General features: G+C 31.2%; 1 protein-coding gene across 4 annotated transcripts in view; it reads left to right on the top strand.

Annotated features, from left to right (window-relative positions):
- Nucleotides 1–17,088, top strand: part of LOC127733302 (SHC-transforming protein 1-like) — a 41,010-nt gene extending 23,922 nt beyond the window's left edge. For all 4 annotated transcript variants that reach the window (XM_052242668.1, XM_052242664.1, XM_052242667.1 and 1 more), the window contains exons 8-13: nt 593–734; nt 5,183–5,321; nt 5,597–5,698; nt 7,457–7,668; nt 8,373–8,504; nt 11,116–17,088. In XM_052242668.1, coding sequence (XP_052098628.1) covers nt 593–734; nt 5,183–5,321; nt 5,597–5,698; nt 7,457–7,668; nt 8,373–8,504; nt 11,116–11,253 — 865 coding nt within the window. In that variant the 3' untranslated portion in view covers nt 11,254–17,088. The remainder of the gene's footprint in view (nt 1–592; nt 735–5,182; nt 5,322–5,596; nt 5,699–7,456; nt 7,669–8,372; nt 8,505–11,115) is intronic.
- Nucleotides 17,089–17,396: the final 308 nt, after the last annotated feature.

Here is a 17,396-nt window from a genome sequence, read left to right as displayed (position 1 = left end):
TTCACACCATTCCTATATTTCCACCTTTCCAAAACCCTATTGGCCTAAGCTTTCCTCTAGTTCACAATTTGTATTAGAATAATATAGCTCTTGAAAGGCAATATTTTCTGCCCTATAATTCAGATTGTAATGTTATTTTATGAGAATTTTTTTTAACATTTGTTTGTTCTTTATATTTAGTGATATAGTATTTTATGTTAACCTTCTTGACCTCAATTACTGCCTCAGTGGTCTTTTGGTAGCGTGCTTGACTTGAGTGTGGGAGGTTGTGGGTTCGATTATTGGCCAGGTTAAACCAGACTTGAAAATTGGTATTTGCTGCTTTTCTGCTAAGCACATGGCATTTAAAAGTAAAAGCAATAATGTGTCTGGATACGGTGACATGTCTTCCTGCGGACTGTTAGCTTGTGAACTAGCACTTTAAAAATCCCGCTCTGACATCGTGTCAGTCTAGTTCAAAGCAGGGCTTATATTTCATATCACATAATCATGTTCTTGTCCTGAATATGCATTTAATTTACCACTAGACGTTAAACAGCCATCCATTCATCAATCTTGACCTAAATGCCTTTACACATTTCCTTCCTTCCAGCACAGAGAAAGGTATTGCAGACAGTGATGCCTGGGGAAATGATGAAAGTGACTATTATAATGACCGACCTGATGCAAGACCTCCTCTAGCTGAAGCTGCAACAGGAAATGCTAATTATTCAGCACCCAAGTCTAACCTGCCTGTAAGTCACTTTTGTCCTACATATAGATTGACCCCCAATTTCTGCACTACTTTCAGGTATTGGCTAGACACATAGTAGTAAACTCTATCATTAGATTTAGCACCAATAGATGGTTTTAAGTAAACAAAGGAGAAACAATGTCATCTTTTGTATTAACTGTCATAAGGAAATAAAAAGGGAATCATTATTTAGCACATAGTCACAACTATGGATATAACTAACTTCAAGTTATAAACACATTTTTGTCGAGCCTTCGACTTTAGTCGAAAAGCGAGACATAGCGATCCTACATTCCGTCGGCGGCGTCCACAAATATTCACTCTGTGGTTAAAGTTTTTGAAATTTTAATAACTTTCTTCAACTATCCTGATTTTCTACCAAACTTGGACAGAAGCTTGTTTATGATCACAAGATAGTATCCAGAAGTAAATTTTGTAAAAAAATAAATCCATTTTTTCTGTATTTTACTTTTAAATGGACTTAGATTTTCTGCCAGGAAACAACACAATCACTCTGTGGTTAAAGTTTTTAAAATTTTAATAACTTTCTTATACTATTTTGGATTTGTACCAAACTTGGACAGAAGCTTGTTTATGATCAAATGCTAGTATCTTGAAGGAAATTTTGTTTTCTTTCAGTTAACATTACATTCAGTCTGCAGTTAAAGTTTTTAAACATTTATTAGATTCATAAACTATCCTTGATTTTTAACAAACTTGGACAGAAGCTTCTTACAATCAAAAGATAGTATCAAGTGGAATATTTTTATTGATTTACTTCCTCATTTTTGTTGAGCCTGCAATTAACAGAAAAAGTAGGTGAGACACTAGGTACCGTGGAACCCTTACAAATTTTTGTAAACAATTTTTGTGTCGCCTCAAATGAAGTCGCACAGGTGTGACATGACTTAGGCTTTCTGTATTTAAAAACATTTATGACATTTTGGTGTGTACACTCTTGTTTTACTGAAAACCCCAAAAAGTTTCCCGGTTATAAATGGTATTGAATTGATCTGAATGACATCTAAAAATCAATGAATATGTCCTCAAATAGATAAAAACTTATAGTTTATTAAGGAAGTCTTTTTGTTGAATGAAACAAGATAAGAGTTGTACAGTGATTTTTAAAGCAATTGCTATCATGTTATGGCGTATAGCCATCTTTGTGACCCAGATCAAGCAAAAATGTTTTTAGCAGATTCCTGGTCTGTCATTCTAAAACTCCTATGTATGTTTTCTAATGAAATACATTAATTGAAACAGTTGAAAAACAGGAGTGGGTTTTAGAAGTTTCAACATATGTTCTTGTAGATGTATTTTTATACGACCACAAAAAATTTGGTGGTCGAATATTTGTATCACATTGTCGTAGTCAGCGTCGTCCAAAGACAGTTGGTTTCCGGACAATAACTTTAGAATAATTAAATAGAAATCTATGAAATTTAAACACAAGGTTTATAACCACAAAAGGAAGGTTGGGATTGATTTTGAGGGTTATGGTCCTAACAGTTTAGGAATTAGGGGCCAAAAAGGGGCCCAAATAAGAATTTTTTTAGTTTCCAGACAATAACTTGTGGAACGGTGTATGTATCTCTGAAATTTGACCACAAGTTTCCATACCACAAAGGGATGGTTAGGATTGGCTTTGGGGGGGTTATGGCTTAAATCGTTCAGGAATTAGGGGCAAAAAAGGGGGGAAAAACAAGGGTTTCCTGGTTAATGGACAATTACTTAAGACAATTTAAAAGCAGTGTAAGGGAGGTAATCCAAACACGTTTTGATTACCTCCCTTACACTGCTTTTAAATTATGTATAAAGAAATGTTGTATTGTCTTGAGATGATTAGCTGTCAATTTATTTTTAGAAGTTACTTTTAAGGAAAATTAATTTTAGCCTTGATTATGTATGTCATTTTCTATTTTAAGACTTTTATGATGTACTTAAATGGGTAATTATGGTTGCAAACTCCATTGGAAAAAAATTGAATTGAGATTATGACCATATCTTGAGGGAAAGAATTTTTTTTTGGGGGGGGGGGTGGAAAAAAAATTTTGTGGGGGGAGGGGGTGTCAATTCGCAACAGCAAAGTGTATTGCACAAAAGCAAAAAATTGAATATAAATTCAAATCATATAACCAATTCTAAGTTCTTTGACTACAGTTATTCTGTGTCAGAAACCTATTATGTGTCAAATATTTAATTACGATCCAAATTCAGACCTGTATCAACAGCGAATATTGTGTCCACTTTTGCCCCAACTGTTCAGGGTTGGACCTCTGCGGTTTTATCCAGCTGCCCTCGGCGAAGCAATTTATTGTATTTAAGGGGACAACCATTTAAGTATTGAAGGCTTCTTTTTGTAAATTTATTGGGGTGTAAAAGCGTTGACCGAAGTACATTTTGTATGAAGTGTGGAAGCGCTTCATTCTAGAAATGTGCGCACAGTCAATGCTTTTACAACCCTATAAAATTATTAAAAATAACATTCAATATTTATAATTACATTTTTTTTGCTAGGATCATGTAAACACGATTTCTATCAAGTTTTTCATTTATTTACCTGTGCACTTTATTGTGGAAGCTGGTGTCGTCATGAATTTTACATTTCATTTGGAAATGAAGGTAAATTTTAGAATGACGCGAGATAGCCAATCAAAATAACGTATTATAATGAAACATACATGTAATGTTATTATTTGACTATCAAAGAACATAGAAGTCCAAATGAAAAAGTGCATTTTTATACCTGCGATTTCGTTCTTGAGATGTTTCAATAAAATATATTTTCTAGGTTTACGTATCTAAAAATAGACAATCATAACTGACCTTGAAATGTTGTTTGCGCAAATAGTTTTGTGGAACGAAACCTGTGTTAAAAACACATTACAATAAGTTCGTTTTCCTTTTTTGTCATAATTCCGTAAGATTTATCATCTTATAGATGAAATGGACCAGTCCAAACGTGAAAGACGCCAAGTTAAGAGTAAGATATATTCACAAACAATTTGGAATTTTTTTGTTTCATAGATTGAAAAAAAAAGTTTGTCCATTTGGATATCAAAAAACGGGAATGCATGATAAATGATGAAACTGATATCCTTCTCTTTCCAGTAGACGAGTCTACTTCGTTTTTGACACAGATGGTAAAGTCTTATTTTCGTACAACGTGTTTGCAATTTTATTTTCATATGTTTCATGCTTGAAGATCATTATTCACCATGTTTCCTGAAAGTTGATATAAAGCAATGTGGAGCTGTTTTTTCTTGTTCGTGAAATGACGATTTAATTTCATGTTTGTCCATGATACCCCTCTTTTTCAAAATTATATGACGATATGGCACATATTGTATGTTTAAAACAGCTGAGCAATAATGTTTGGGACTAAGATTTAAGAAATGATGACAAAGAAGCATACCAAAAATATTGTTAGTAAACTGAAATATTTTTTTACATATTTATGTCTTGTAAGATTTTTTTTTTTTTTTTTCCGACCGATCGACCAGACTTTTTCAAGTGAAAAAGCTGTAAACCAACAAATTAGAAAAACCCTGTCCTTAGTGATGAAAGGGGTAAAGCCTAAGCCAGTTCCCAGGTTATTCAACAGTTAAAGTGCATTTCAAGAAAATTTAAGAAGCTTATCCCATCTTCAAAATCTTTCAATGATTCTTATTATAAAAAACTATATTTCGGTAGAACACTGGCGTCACTAAAGTTGAAATCATCAACTGAATGGTTAAATTTAATCCAATCATGATATAATTAAAATTAAAATTAAAGCTATAAAGATTAAATGAAGCCAGGTGCATGGATTGTCATGTAAATTATTGCCCAGTAATAAACACCCTACAAGGGGATAATCTATTATGATTTCTTCAGGAGTTATACTCTTCCGCACATATATTTGCATGACTGTAAGCCGGGTAAATGTGTCTTCCCCCTGGGAAATGTAAAACAGTGTAAAATGACTTTCTGCTGGATAAGTATTATATTGATATAAAGTTAAGACATCCTTTCTTCTCACTAGACAAGACTCCTGTCAGGTTTAATTCTTTTACATGTGGATGAAAAATCAAAAGTCACAAAAACATTAACTAGGCAGCAATTGCTTTGACAGCCTTCAAAGCTTTGATAAGGAGGATTATATTGTTGATTTAACATACCGGTATTCAGTTAATACATGTATAAAGAACAAGTATTGCACTAATATTTTTGATAAAAAAAAAATCTTGAGAAAAATGATTTTTATGCACCTTATTTATATCACTTTAAAATTTACATACTTTTTATCTCCCCTGTCAAATAACAGAGTCTTTAACAAAAATTCTAGATATATTTCCATGGCCTAACTTGATTGAAGCATATGAACGTTAAGTTATAGGGAGTAGGAATATTTGTCATGGCCTTACTCTACTGAAAAACAAATGGAATATTTACTATTACATGTTTTAGATAAGTGATGGCTTGTATGCCTCTGTAAAAGAACCTCCTCAGCTTTATGATGTACCTAAAGACCAACCTCTGATTGACTTTGGTGCCACTGGTGGACAGACATATGACAATAAAGAGGGTCAGGTGTATGATAATAAAGGTAAAAATATTCTTTCCTGCTTCTGTTCTGTAGCAAGGGCACATTTCATTTCTTTCATAGATGGACATTTTACATGCTGAACAGCTTATATACAGTAGTATTATAAACGTTGCAAAGTATTTTTGGATAAAGTTTATTATAAATACTTCAATTATTTTCCATTATAATTTTTTCAGAACAGGAGAAGAGTTGTCATTCAATCATACTAAGGTTGGGTTTTTTTTCCAGTCCAAATCTAACATGTTGACCAATAATATATTTGCGTTTTATTTTAGAAAGCGTATTCAATGGTGATGCTGAGTTTGAGGGTAATATGTATGACAATAAAGAAAATGTTATGGAAGAACCAACAACAAATGGGGATGCGTTTGACATGAGTAAGATTACATTGATATTTGTCTCTGAAGACAGTGTTCTAGCTTGATCTTTTTCACAGGGCTGTCCACTCACCATTTCCCAACTAACGCCCTGTGCCCTTTTTAAGACGCCCTGCCCTTTTTTTGCAAGTTTATGCCTTTATTATTTTGATGAAAATACTATAATTCTACCTGTCTTCATGTTTCTGACAAGTTTATGACCCTCAGCTAATTAACATTTACAGCAGGTGTTATAAGTTGTGATTACAGGTAATCCTCTTATCACCATCAGCTCTAATTCGTTAATTACTAAACCTCATAATTGACCATTACAATTATTTTTCCCAGTAAAATCGGTCAGTCAGCGTTTCAATTTCAATATTTCTCTAAAGACCACAATTTACAGTTCGTTTATCCATAAATGTTTTTGTAGTTTCATCAATTGAACAAAATTGTTTTCCCCCTGACAGTTCCCATTTTAATTTCAAAATTTCTCAAACAATCAGCTGTTTGATGTAGTTTCTTCATATGAACGTATTTTCGTCACATTGTATATAACTTTTCATCAAAATCTTTCGACAATTCTGATTGTAAAGATAAAACTTAATCAAAACATTCAAAAATATTTTCATGAGTCAAACAGATGCTTTATCGTGTACTGCACATGCATGAGCATATTCCTATAAATTTATTAGACACTAAAATGTAAAATGCGAATGAAATTTAACGAGAGAGACAAATATATGATCATTTCCTGCCTTTTTCATTCTAAATTTATTATCCTCTTGTCACTTTCCCGTTTTCATTTCGTTTAAAAATCGAAAGTAAACGTGAACGATTCTTGATAAATTTAAAATATAAGTCATTTTAATCGCTCCAAGTTTATAAAAATGAATTCCAAATATTGATTTAAACGTTTTTACAGGGATAATGATTATGCAGTGAAATAGTCGTTACAATTTCACTTATGCTGTGATTCCTGGTTTTAAAAATGAGGAACCCAACTTTTGTTGATCAGGAATGTTCCCTGAAAATAACTGAAGTGAAATTGTGAACTAGATTTCCGGATCCTTGTTCTAATCTTCATATTTAAGCATCACATCAGTCAAATCATGCAATAACTGTCTACACTTGTAGCATGCCTAAGGCCTTCAAAGATCCAGGTCCTTGAAGGACTTGGGTATATGTATAGCAAGTAGTAAACGTTCTTGGTTCCTTACTGTTCCCAAAATAAGGTTGATTTTCATCTCTCGTAAAAGTGACTAAAGTTCAAACTCCTAGCTGGAAGACTGGAAGAGTTTGGAAAAACATTTACTCAGACAGATATATCAGATGACAGGAAGCTGCTTACGTAAACAGAAATCTTTTGTCAATATTGAACTCATTACTGTGGATTCATTATTATTCTTGGGAAACTTATTTTTGTGGATTTTGTGGGTACTGGTTTGCTATGAATTTAAATGTTCAGCAAAGTTTATATTTTCCCAAGACTTCTATGCAGACGTTTGGAAATCCATGAAATAAAATATCCACGAAAATGAAGTTTTTTCCTCAATCCACAAAAATTTGTACACACGAAAAATAAAAGAATCCTTATTATCTAACTAAAGGTAACAAAATCAAAACAGTAACTTCAACAGAAACATAGATTCTCAATCAGCTATAATGGTTCTCGGTTTTTATGGTCTTTAAACCACTGCAGCTAACCTTGAAAATGATTATGTAAAGTGCCACTACATAATACTTTTTATATATAAACTATTTAAACAAATGTTTCAGATCCATTTCAATCATCCCTACAGAACACAGAAACAGAACCAGAGCTTCCCCAGCGACAGTTTGCATCAGACAGTATGGTTGTACATGAGCCCTCTCGACCTGAAATACCACAGCGACCTCAACCTAAATTACCAGAGGAAGATAGTATCCCTAAACATAATATAGCTCCTATGTTTGAGACATGGTATCATGGTCAATTACCAAGAAAGCAGGTAGGAAAAAAAAAATTCTTGTGACAGTGACAAAATTATGTGTTGTGGAACATGAGTGTTTGTCTGCCTGTCAGTTCATTAGTCTGTCTGTCCATCTTTTCATCCATTTGTACACCTCTCACAGTAATTCTTTGATTTAATCGATCTTTAACAAATTTTTACACAGAGTTTTATTCGAAGAAGACAAGTTCTCATTAGATATTGTTGTTTCAGAGTGATGACACTTCAATCATTAAAAATTTTGTGATTTGGAGATTATCTTGTGACAACTCATGGTTAAACAGATATTTACAAAATATTTACACTATGTTTTGTTCTCTAAATATGCTCCCTTTTCTATTTGACTACTTTCAGATTAGTAGTTTCAGAGTTTTGGAATGATTTAAATCATTATAAGTTTGACCAAGCAGTGTACATCTCAAGATGACATAAATTTTCTTAATTGGGTTCTTGAAATTTCTACACAATATTTGTTTCATACAAGAAAGATTTGAATTTTAGGTTTGTTGTCCCTTAGTTATGGGATTTTAATAGTTTAAAAAAAAAATTAAAAAATTGGAACACATGTTCTAATAACTTGCTTTTCTTTATAAGATCTTTACAAAATATGTTTTAGTAGATTATAAGTAGTAAAACTTTATGAATTAACTTGTCTTGAAAAAAAAATCTATGCTACAAAAATAATGAATTTTAATTCTTTACAGGCTGAAAAACTTCTGCAGAAAGATGGTGATTTTCTAGTTAGGAAAAGTTCAAACGACCAGAATCAATACGTCTTGAGTGGTAGACAAAATGGTGTTATTAAACACTTGTTATTAGTTGACCCAGATGGCATTGTAAGTCAAGTACATGTATAGAACTCCTCATTAACAGAGCCATTACTTCTAAAAGCAAGAATCCCTAAGGAAGACTGGGGTAAAGATATATGGTTTTCTTGCAACCAGCAGTAAAACCCTTGTCAAAGGGGCGTCTGTGTGGCTGTGCAGGATGTATAAATTTGCAGTACATCCAGTCAGTATGGGGACATTAAATCTAGTGTTTAGACATTGCCAAGCTCTATGAATGAACATTTGCAACAACCCTTTGAGGGTCTGTATATGGTTTGTTGCGAGGCCAAATTTCTGTCCCTATCCAATATACCCTAGTTTTCCAGTGGCTTTCCAAATTTCCCACCTTACAACTTGGTTGACCCCCTATTGCAGTACTTATTCATTGTATTAATTTTTAATTTGTTTTCATCCTGAAAATGCATGAAATATTTGCCACTGGACAACAATCAATCAGCTAGTCTAAAGGGAAGATTGATTTTGGAATGCAAGGTTCAGCATCTTTTAAAATACCTTCTCATTTTAGTATTCAAATGACAGCCTAAATATAGAAAAGAGATTTTCCACTTCTTAGAAGATAAGATAATATGATTGGAACAGTTTTGTTAATTTTACTTCAAAGAAAATTATCAGGTAAATAATAAAGTTGTTTCTTGCATGGGCTCTATATTTGGTGTTCCAGAAAATATTCTCAAAGTCCTCAAGATATTTTATTTCAGAAAAACTCTTAAGTGACTTTCCTTTGACTCCATAACTGCATTAATTGTGACATCATGGATTCTGATATACCTTAAAAGTTTAATATTAAATTTTCTTAACTTTGGAATTGATATTACAGTGGAATCCTCTGTGTCGGTGCTACACCAGTGATATTTTCCATTACCCGATTTTGTCATATCTGCAATGTAACATAAATAAAATTGTTCTTGTATAAAATTGATTGAGTCTTCAAAAGGACAGAAAAAGTTAAAATTGATAAGTTAAAGCATGAATTAATAATTGCAATCCAATTTTTAACCATATTTAACCATCTTCCATTAAAATAATGACATCATAAGATGAATTGATTTATTTTAAGGCAAATTATATCAAATTGAAATAACTTTTGCTTAGCATCAATAGCAGTCTGATAGGTATGAACTTAAGAGTATTTTGTAGAATACATTTTTTCCTTTCTTCGAAATAACTATTTTGAGAAGACATGCGCGAAATCATCAGACATTTAAAGAACTGTCAAAACAAGGAATTCTCTAGTAAGGTGAAATCATCAGACATTTAAAGCACTGTCAAAACAAGGAATTCTCTAGTAAGGTGAAATCCTCAGACATTTAAAGAACTGTCAAAACAAGGAATTCTCTAGTAAGGTGAAATCCTCAGACATTTAAAGAACTGTCAAAACAAGAAATTCTCTAGTAAGGTGAAATCCTCAGACATTTAAAGAACTGTCAAAACAAGGAATTCTCTAGTTAGGTGAAATCCTCAGACATTTAAAGAACTGTCAAAACAAGGAATTCTCTAGTAAGGTGAAATCCTCAGACGTTTAAAGAACTGTCAAAACAAGGAATTCTCTATAGCTAGTTAGGTGAAATCCTCAGACGTTTAAAGAACTGTCAAAACAAGGAATTCTCTAGTAAGGTGAAATCCTCAGACATTTAAAGAACTGTCAGAACAAGGAATTCTCTAGTAAGGTGAAATCCTCAGACATTTAAAGAACTGTCAAAACAAGGAATTCTCTAGTAAGGTGAAATCCTCAGACATTTAAAGAACTGTCAAAACAAGGAATTCTCTAGTAAGGTGAGAACTGTCAAAACAAAGAATTCTCTAGTTAGGTGAAATCCTCAGACGTTTAAAGAACTGTCAAAACAAGGAATTATCTAGTAAGGTGAAATCCTCAGACGTTTAAAGAACTGTCAAAACAAGGAATTCTCTAGTTAGGTGAAATCCTCAGACGTTTAAAGAACTGTCAAAACAAGGAATTCTCTAGTAAGGTGAAATCCTCAGACATTTAAAGAACTGTCAAAACAAGGAATTCTCTAGTTAGGTGAAATTCTCTAGTAAGGTGAAATCCTCAGACATTTAAAGAACTGTCAAAACAAAGAATTCTCTAGTAAGGTGAAATCCTCAGACATTTAAAGAACTGTCAAAACAAGAAATTCTCTTGTAAGGTGAAATCCTCAGACATTTAAAGAACTGTCAAAACAAGAAATTCTCTTGTAAGGTGAAATCCTCAGACATTTAAAGAACTGTCAAAACAAGGAATTATCTAGTAAGGTGAAATCCTCAGACATTTAAAGAACTGTCAAAACAAGGAATTCTCTAGTTAGGTGAAATCCTCAGACATTTAAAGAACTGTCAAAACAAGGAATTCTCTAGTTAGGTGAAATCATATCTTCGTGTTATAAATTTGTTCACAAAATTGGTTTTATGAGTTTATCAAAGTCTAGCCTTAGAAAATTAAAGAATTTTGCCTAGTTACCCAACCTTTTTATGCAATATTTTCCATACAGGTATTTGTAGAATGCAGACAAAATTTTCTATCTTATGAAATCATTTTTTGTTTTACATTAATGTTTATTTAACAGAATACACATGGTTAAACTGAAGTTATTGTTTTTTTCAGGTACGAACCAAAGACCATACATTTGAAAGTGTTCCTCATTTAATAAAATATCATATGAAACATGGACTTCCAATTGTTTCACAAGAAAGTGAACTTCATTTGGTTAGACCAGTCAGCAACAACTACACCAACTGTTGACCATAATTGTTAGTCTATCATATTTCAGTAACTGGTACGTTGTCGTATTGTTTTAATTTGGTGCCAGTTGCAGTTGCCGTTCTTTTATTCACAGGATATTTAACATGATAATCTCTTTTTAAACTGTTACTTTTGTAATTAGTGAAGAGATATCAACAAAAGCTAAACCTTAGCTTTGATTTCTGAAAGTATTGTTCAATTACAAAAAAAAAGTACTCTTCCTTTATTTGTATGATATATGAATATAGTAGAAATGCATAATACTGTCACAATTGAGAGCATTCTCTTACAGGTGAATCGATGTAAATGAAATAATTTATAAGATACTTCACACTCATAACATGATTTTTTTAACAATGTTAATTTGAACTTTGTATCACTTTTTAAACTATCACTTGTTCTTGTCTTTGTTGTTTTTAATGCTGATCAAGCTAACATTTATAACCTGATTTTAATTTTTGAAAAGATTTAAGTTCTGTATGTGTTTTGTATGGAAAATATTCATAATTTTTAAAAAAAAAATAGTTTTAAGTACAAAAATCACTTTTGAATTTAATTTATAATTAAGAGCATTGAAATATAAGTGTAAATGGAGAATCAATAAGTGCCATTTTAAATCATAGCATAGCCTTGAAATAGCTACATGTTACAATTAGATGGGTTTTTTTTTTAAATACAATAGATATTTTAGTGTGCATGACATTGTAACAGGGCAGGACCTCCAATCAGATTGTGTATATAGATTTTTGTATAGGTATAATTATAGCTTTAAGCAGTTGTTTTGAGTGGATCAACAAATACATTGTATATATTGTTACGAGTAATTATTTTATTACTTTGTTTTAGTGTAAGTAAACTATTCCATTTTTTGTTAATGAGCTTATTTTGATTATTTATTGTTAATGAAATTTTAGTATATATTTATTTCTTATTAACATTTTTTTGTTCCATTTTATACTTGCTGGCATTTTAGATGCTAATTAGTATTATTCTTTTGTGTGGCAGTCATACTTTACTAAATGAAGAGTGCTTGTTATTATTTTGAAGTGATTTTTTTATAAGCTGAAGTATTTAGAGTTTTGTGGATCAATGTAAACATATGATATATATTTCAGTGCAAAAAGACACAATGTTCTAGAATAACTTGTTATCAGATATGCTGGTGAAAAAAGTTTGGGAAGTTAAAAAATCTAAAAGCATCAAAACCAAAGGGCTGAAACACAACAACCCAATGTCAAAGGTCAATTTACCTTTATAGGGATAAACTTAATATAATGTAATTCAATAAATGAAAAGTAAATCAAAATGTATAATTTAAAATTATGCCAATACAAATGGCTACACATGGTTAAATATTGCCAATTGACCAATATTGATGGAATATTTTGAAGTGTTCAACAAGCTTTGACAGAAGACACCTTGCAATGTTTTTTTCAATTGTAAATACATTTTTGTCAAGCATGCGAGGTCGGCGTCATCAACATTTAGGTTAAAGTTTTTAAGACATCAATAACTTTGTCAAACCTACATGGAATTTTATGAAATTTGGGCAGAAGCTTGTTTATGACCAAAATACAGTATCCAGAGCAAAATTTTGAAAATATTTATTTTAATTTTTCTGTATTTTACTGATAAATGGACTTAGTTTTTTTTTTTGACAGTTAACATTCAGATTTAGTCTGAGGATAAAGTTTTTCAGTCATCAATAACTTTGTCAAACCTTCATGGAATTTTATGAAATTTGAACAGAAGCTTGTTTATGACCAAAAGACAGTATCCAGAGCAAAGTTTTGTTTCTATATTTTACTGATAAATGGACTTAAGTGTTTGTACAGTTAACACTGAGGCTCAGTCTGAGGTTAAAAGTTTTGCAGTCATCAATAACTTTGTCAAACCTTCATGGAATTTTAAGAAATTTGGACAGAAGCTTGTTTAAGGACAAAAGAAAGTATCCAGAGCAAAATTTTGAAAATATTTATTTTCATTTTTCTGTATTTAACTGATAAATGGACTTAGATTTTTATGCCCCACCTAGGGGCATTATGTTTTTCGGTCTGTGCGTCCATTCGTTCGTCCGTTCATCCGTCCGTCTGTCCCGCTTTAGGTTTAAGTTTTTGGTCAAGTTTTTTATGAAGTTGAAGTCTAATCAACGTGAATCTTAGTACACATGTTCCCTATATGATCTTTCTAATTTTAATTCCAAATTAGTTTTTTGACCCAAATTTCTCGGTCCACTGAACATAGAAAATGATAGTGCGAGTGGGCAGGTTAAAGTTTTTGGTCAAGGTTGTTTTTGATGAAGTTGAAGTCCAATCAACTTGAAACTTAGTACACATGTTCCCCATGATATGATCTTTCTAATTTTAATGCCAAATTAGAGTTTTTACCCCAATTTCACAGTCCACTGAACATAGAAAATGATAGTGCGAGTGGGGCATCCATGTACTATGGACACATTCTTGTTTTTACAGTTAACAAGTAAATGCAGTCTGGGGTTAAAGTTTGTTACACATCAATTACTTTGTCAAACTTTCATAGAGTTTTAAAAAACTTTGGCAGAAGCTTTTTAATGATTAAGAGATAATGTCTGGAGCAAACCTTTGAAAACTTTTTTTTTTTATTTTTAGTATTTTTCTGATAGATGGACTTCGTTTTCTACAGTTAACATTTACAGACAGAATTGGGAAAAGTTTTTTTTTTTTTTAAATTCTGTATTTTACAGTTAAATGGACTCACTTTTTAAGCCAATTAAACTTTTACACTGACAGCAGCAATCGCAGGCGAAACACAGGGTTCCGCGGAACCTCTTACATTTTTTTTTACTTCATCTTCTTTTATGTTGGAATTCCTTGTTTGATATTTTTGTTAAAATAACCATTAAAAATTTGACAATTACAGGTATTTTTTTGATAACTCAATTTTTTTTCTGGCACATCTTTGTGATATTTTTATACTGTATTAAGGTTATATATACGAGCACCCTTTTTAATTTTGCTGATTTTCTAAAGTTCTTTCCAGAATTATTGGACTTTATTTGTAGGAGTCCAGTTTTCATTAACACATAATTCCATAAAATCATTTAATGATGAAATTCATGAGACGAGAAGAAGTAGTGCTACATAACAGCTGATTATTTTTCAGTCACTTGTAGCTCTGTTATAATTATATGCTTTAAATTATGAAGGATTATAGATCATTTTTTTGTTGGGAAGGATATTTTACTACATTATAAAAAAATTAGGGTTGTGATATGTGGGTATTCTAAATTGATTTTGTTAAATTTCTACGTCTGCTTAAGAAGTAAATTTAATGGAAGCAAAATCGGGGTATATGCTTCAGTATAGATTGATCTACATTTGACATAAATTTTAGTTCAGACAGGTTTTGTCTATAAATTCTGAATCTGAATACTGTAGATTTATTTGAATACCTAATGTGAAATGTTTAAGGACATTTAATCATAAAGGCAACTTAAGATTAAATGTGGTTTAATGTTGGTTAGTATAAAAATGCATTTTGTGGTTTTATACTGAACAAACAGTAGGCACATATGATATGTTAAGACACATTTTTTTGATTTAGAAAAATGAACAAAAGGAGATATTGGATCAATAAACCAGAAACCAAACAACAGAAGCAAAATAACTAGTATACTTGTGCCATTTTTTGGATATATGATTTGTATTCCATTAATGTTGAACTGTAAAATCACAAATTTTCTTTGGGACTGAATTTCTTTTATTGGGTCGATAGATGCTGTCCGATAGATGGTGTCCGAGAAATAAAAACTGCAACGAAAAAATACCATTTAGGAAAAGATTAATTTCATATTCTGCAAACCACTAAGAATGCTCCCTACTTAACCGATTTTTAAGACAAAACCATGAAATTTTAACTTTTTGAAAAATAAATGTTACTACAGTAAATTAACCTATCATTCCTTGTGAGATTAATCAAATGAATAGAAAAGAGAATGGAGAATGGTAAAATATAGGGAATACATTTAATTCATAAGTAAAAACATGGTAACGGTTTTGATATGCATATAATATTTAAATAGTGACATAACCTTAAAAGAGAAAAGAAGGAGAAAAAAACATACAGCAGAATTTGTTTCATTTTAATAAACAAGACAACCCTAACTGAAATAAAGGGATATAACTCTAGATCATGCACTGTATGGACACTAGCTCATTTTTATCCTGTTTACATGATCCTTTGTATTTTTATAAGCATCTCCTTTATTTAAGAGATTTTCATACATTCCATTATTGATTTAATTACTAGATTTGCAGATTGTTTAGTTTCAAGTGCATCTTCAAGTATATATTTACTATTGTTTTAACTCAAGTGATGATTGTTAACATATAACATGATCATCTCAAACTTGTTATTGTAAACATTATTGCCACTTTAAACTTTTGTTAGTATTGACCAGATTGTAGCTATTTTATTGATGTAAATTTTTGCACACATAAATTTATGTAGAATATTAGATCACTTTGACCTACATAGAAAAAATTAAATATCATAAAATGACCCATTGGAAATCATCCATAAACAAAGAAGTATTTTTAATAAACAAAGTGTTCGGGATTACAGGGTCCAATGAGGTATGTATAAAATCTGTTTGTCTCACCTGCAATCAAAGTCACAGAATACTAGACACAATGATACTAAGCTGGCAGGAACAGCAGTAATTAATTGTATTAAGCTATATTATTTTAATGTAGAAAAGCTAGACTTCCACATTTTGAAAAAAAGATAGCTTATGTTCTGTTTTGTCTGGCATATGTTTCATTCCTTGACCTGATTTTCATAGTTCAGGACCTTCTCGAGCCAACATTTATTTTTTTCCCTAGACTGTTTCCCAGTAACTATGAGATAGTGGTCAACCATAATTGGTGTACAGATTCATTATTGTAAGGTATACATGTAAAAAAATGTCTTATGTTAGACTCTCTTTCAACTGCTACTTAATCAACAATGAATTATTACAGTTAGAATTGCATTCATGTCCGTCCTTATTTTTTCATTCCTTATTTAAGACTATAACTTCTTTTTTGAAATTAAAGAAATAATTTTATTTTCATAACAGGCTAAATATTATACCTGTCCATTCCTTTGTTTATCATATATGATAATCTGGAAATTAATATGTATGAAACTATGAATCATTTACACTGTAATATAGAAGGCATTTTCTAATCTCTAAATAAATGGTTGTGTAATTTTCCTTTCAGAATAATCTTGAAACTAATTTAGTGAGTGGCTAGTTTTTTTTTTCAAAATGTCTTTCCTCCCTTGATACTTTCTATATTTCATCCGAATCAGCTTTAGTTTATATTCAGTTTGAAGATAACATTTGTTTGTGTATGCTTGTGATAATGTGTATACTAGTCATGACTTCAAACTATATAATCATTTTATAGTCTTGTAAAATTGTACATAGCAGAGCCTGTCTTGGCCATCAGATTTTAGCAGATAGAATCTATTTCAGTTATTGAGTGAAGTTAAAAGTAACCACTAACACATTCTTGCAAAAGGATTAAATAATCTCAATAAAATGATTATGAGATTTTATTCTAGTAAAATTGTTCATAAAAAAATCCTTTTCAGTTCTTTTATACATTTAAATTAAGATGCATTTAATGTTTTCATAAATATAGCATTGAAAAGGCTTCAAAGTATATTTTGCAGTTCAAGACAGGTTCTATTACATATAATTAACATTCATAATCATGTCATATAGCTGTATTTTATTCCAGTAGAAAGAATTTTGTTAATAACCATTAATTTATGATCATGATGGCAAATAATAAAAGTGATACATTCTTGTTGTATTTGTGTCTATCGGTTGTTTTGGGGTTGATGTTCAGTCAAACAAATTTTGTTGATTTAGAACTTGCTGGGGCATGTATATCAGGGAAATTTTTACGTGTCTATATGGTATGTATTTCACCTTGGAATTTAGCCTAAACAAACATTTAACTGAACATTTAAATGCATTGCACAAGGTGGTAAAGCGCAAAAAAAGAACACAGCAAAGATTGAACCATCCCTTCTAAGACCCCAAGTAGGTTATATACTCATCCTAGTAATGTACTTTTGGTAGAGGAATCTTTAAGGGTGAAGGTCAACAT

This window comes from Mytilus californianus, unplaced genomic scaffold, assembly GCF_021869535.1.
Source record: "Mytilus californianus isolate M0D057914Y unplaced genomic scaffold, xbMytCali1.0.p SCAF_3, whole genome shotgun sequence".
NCBI classification, from domain to species: Eukaryota; Metazoa; Mollusca; class Bivalvia; order Mytilida; family Mytilidae; genus Mytilus; species Mytilus californianus.
Note: the sequence above shows the minus strand (reverse complement) of the source record. Positions and strands in the feature narration are given on the sequence as shown.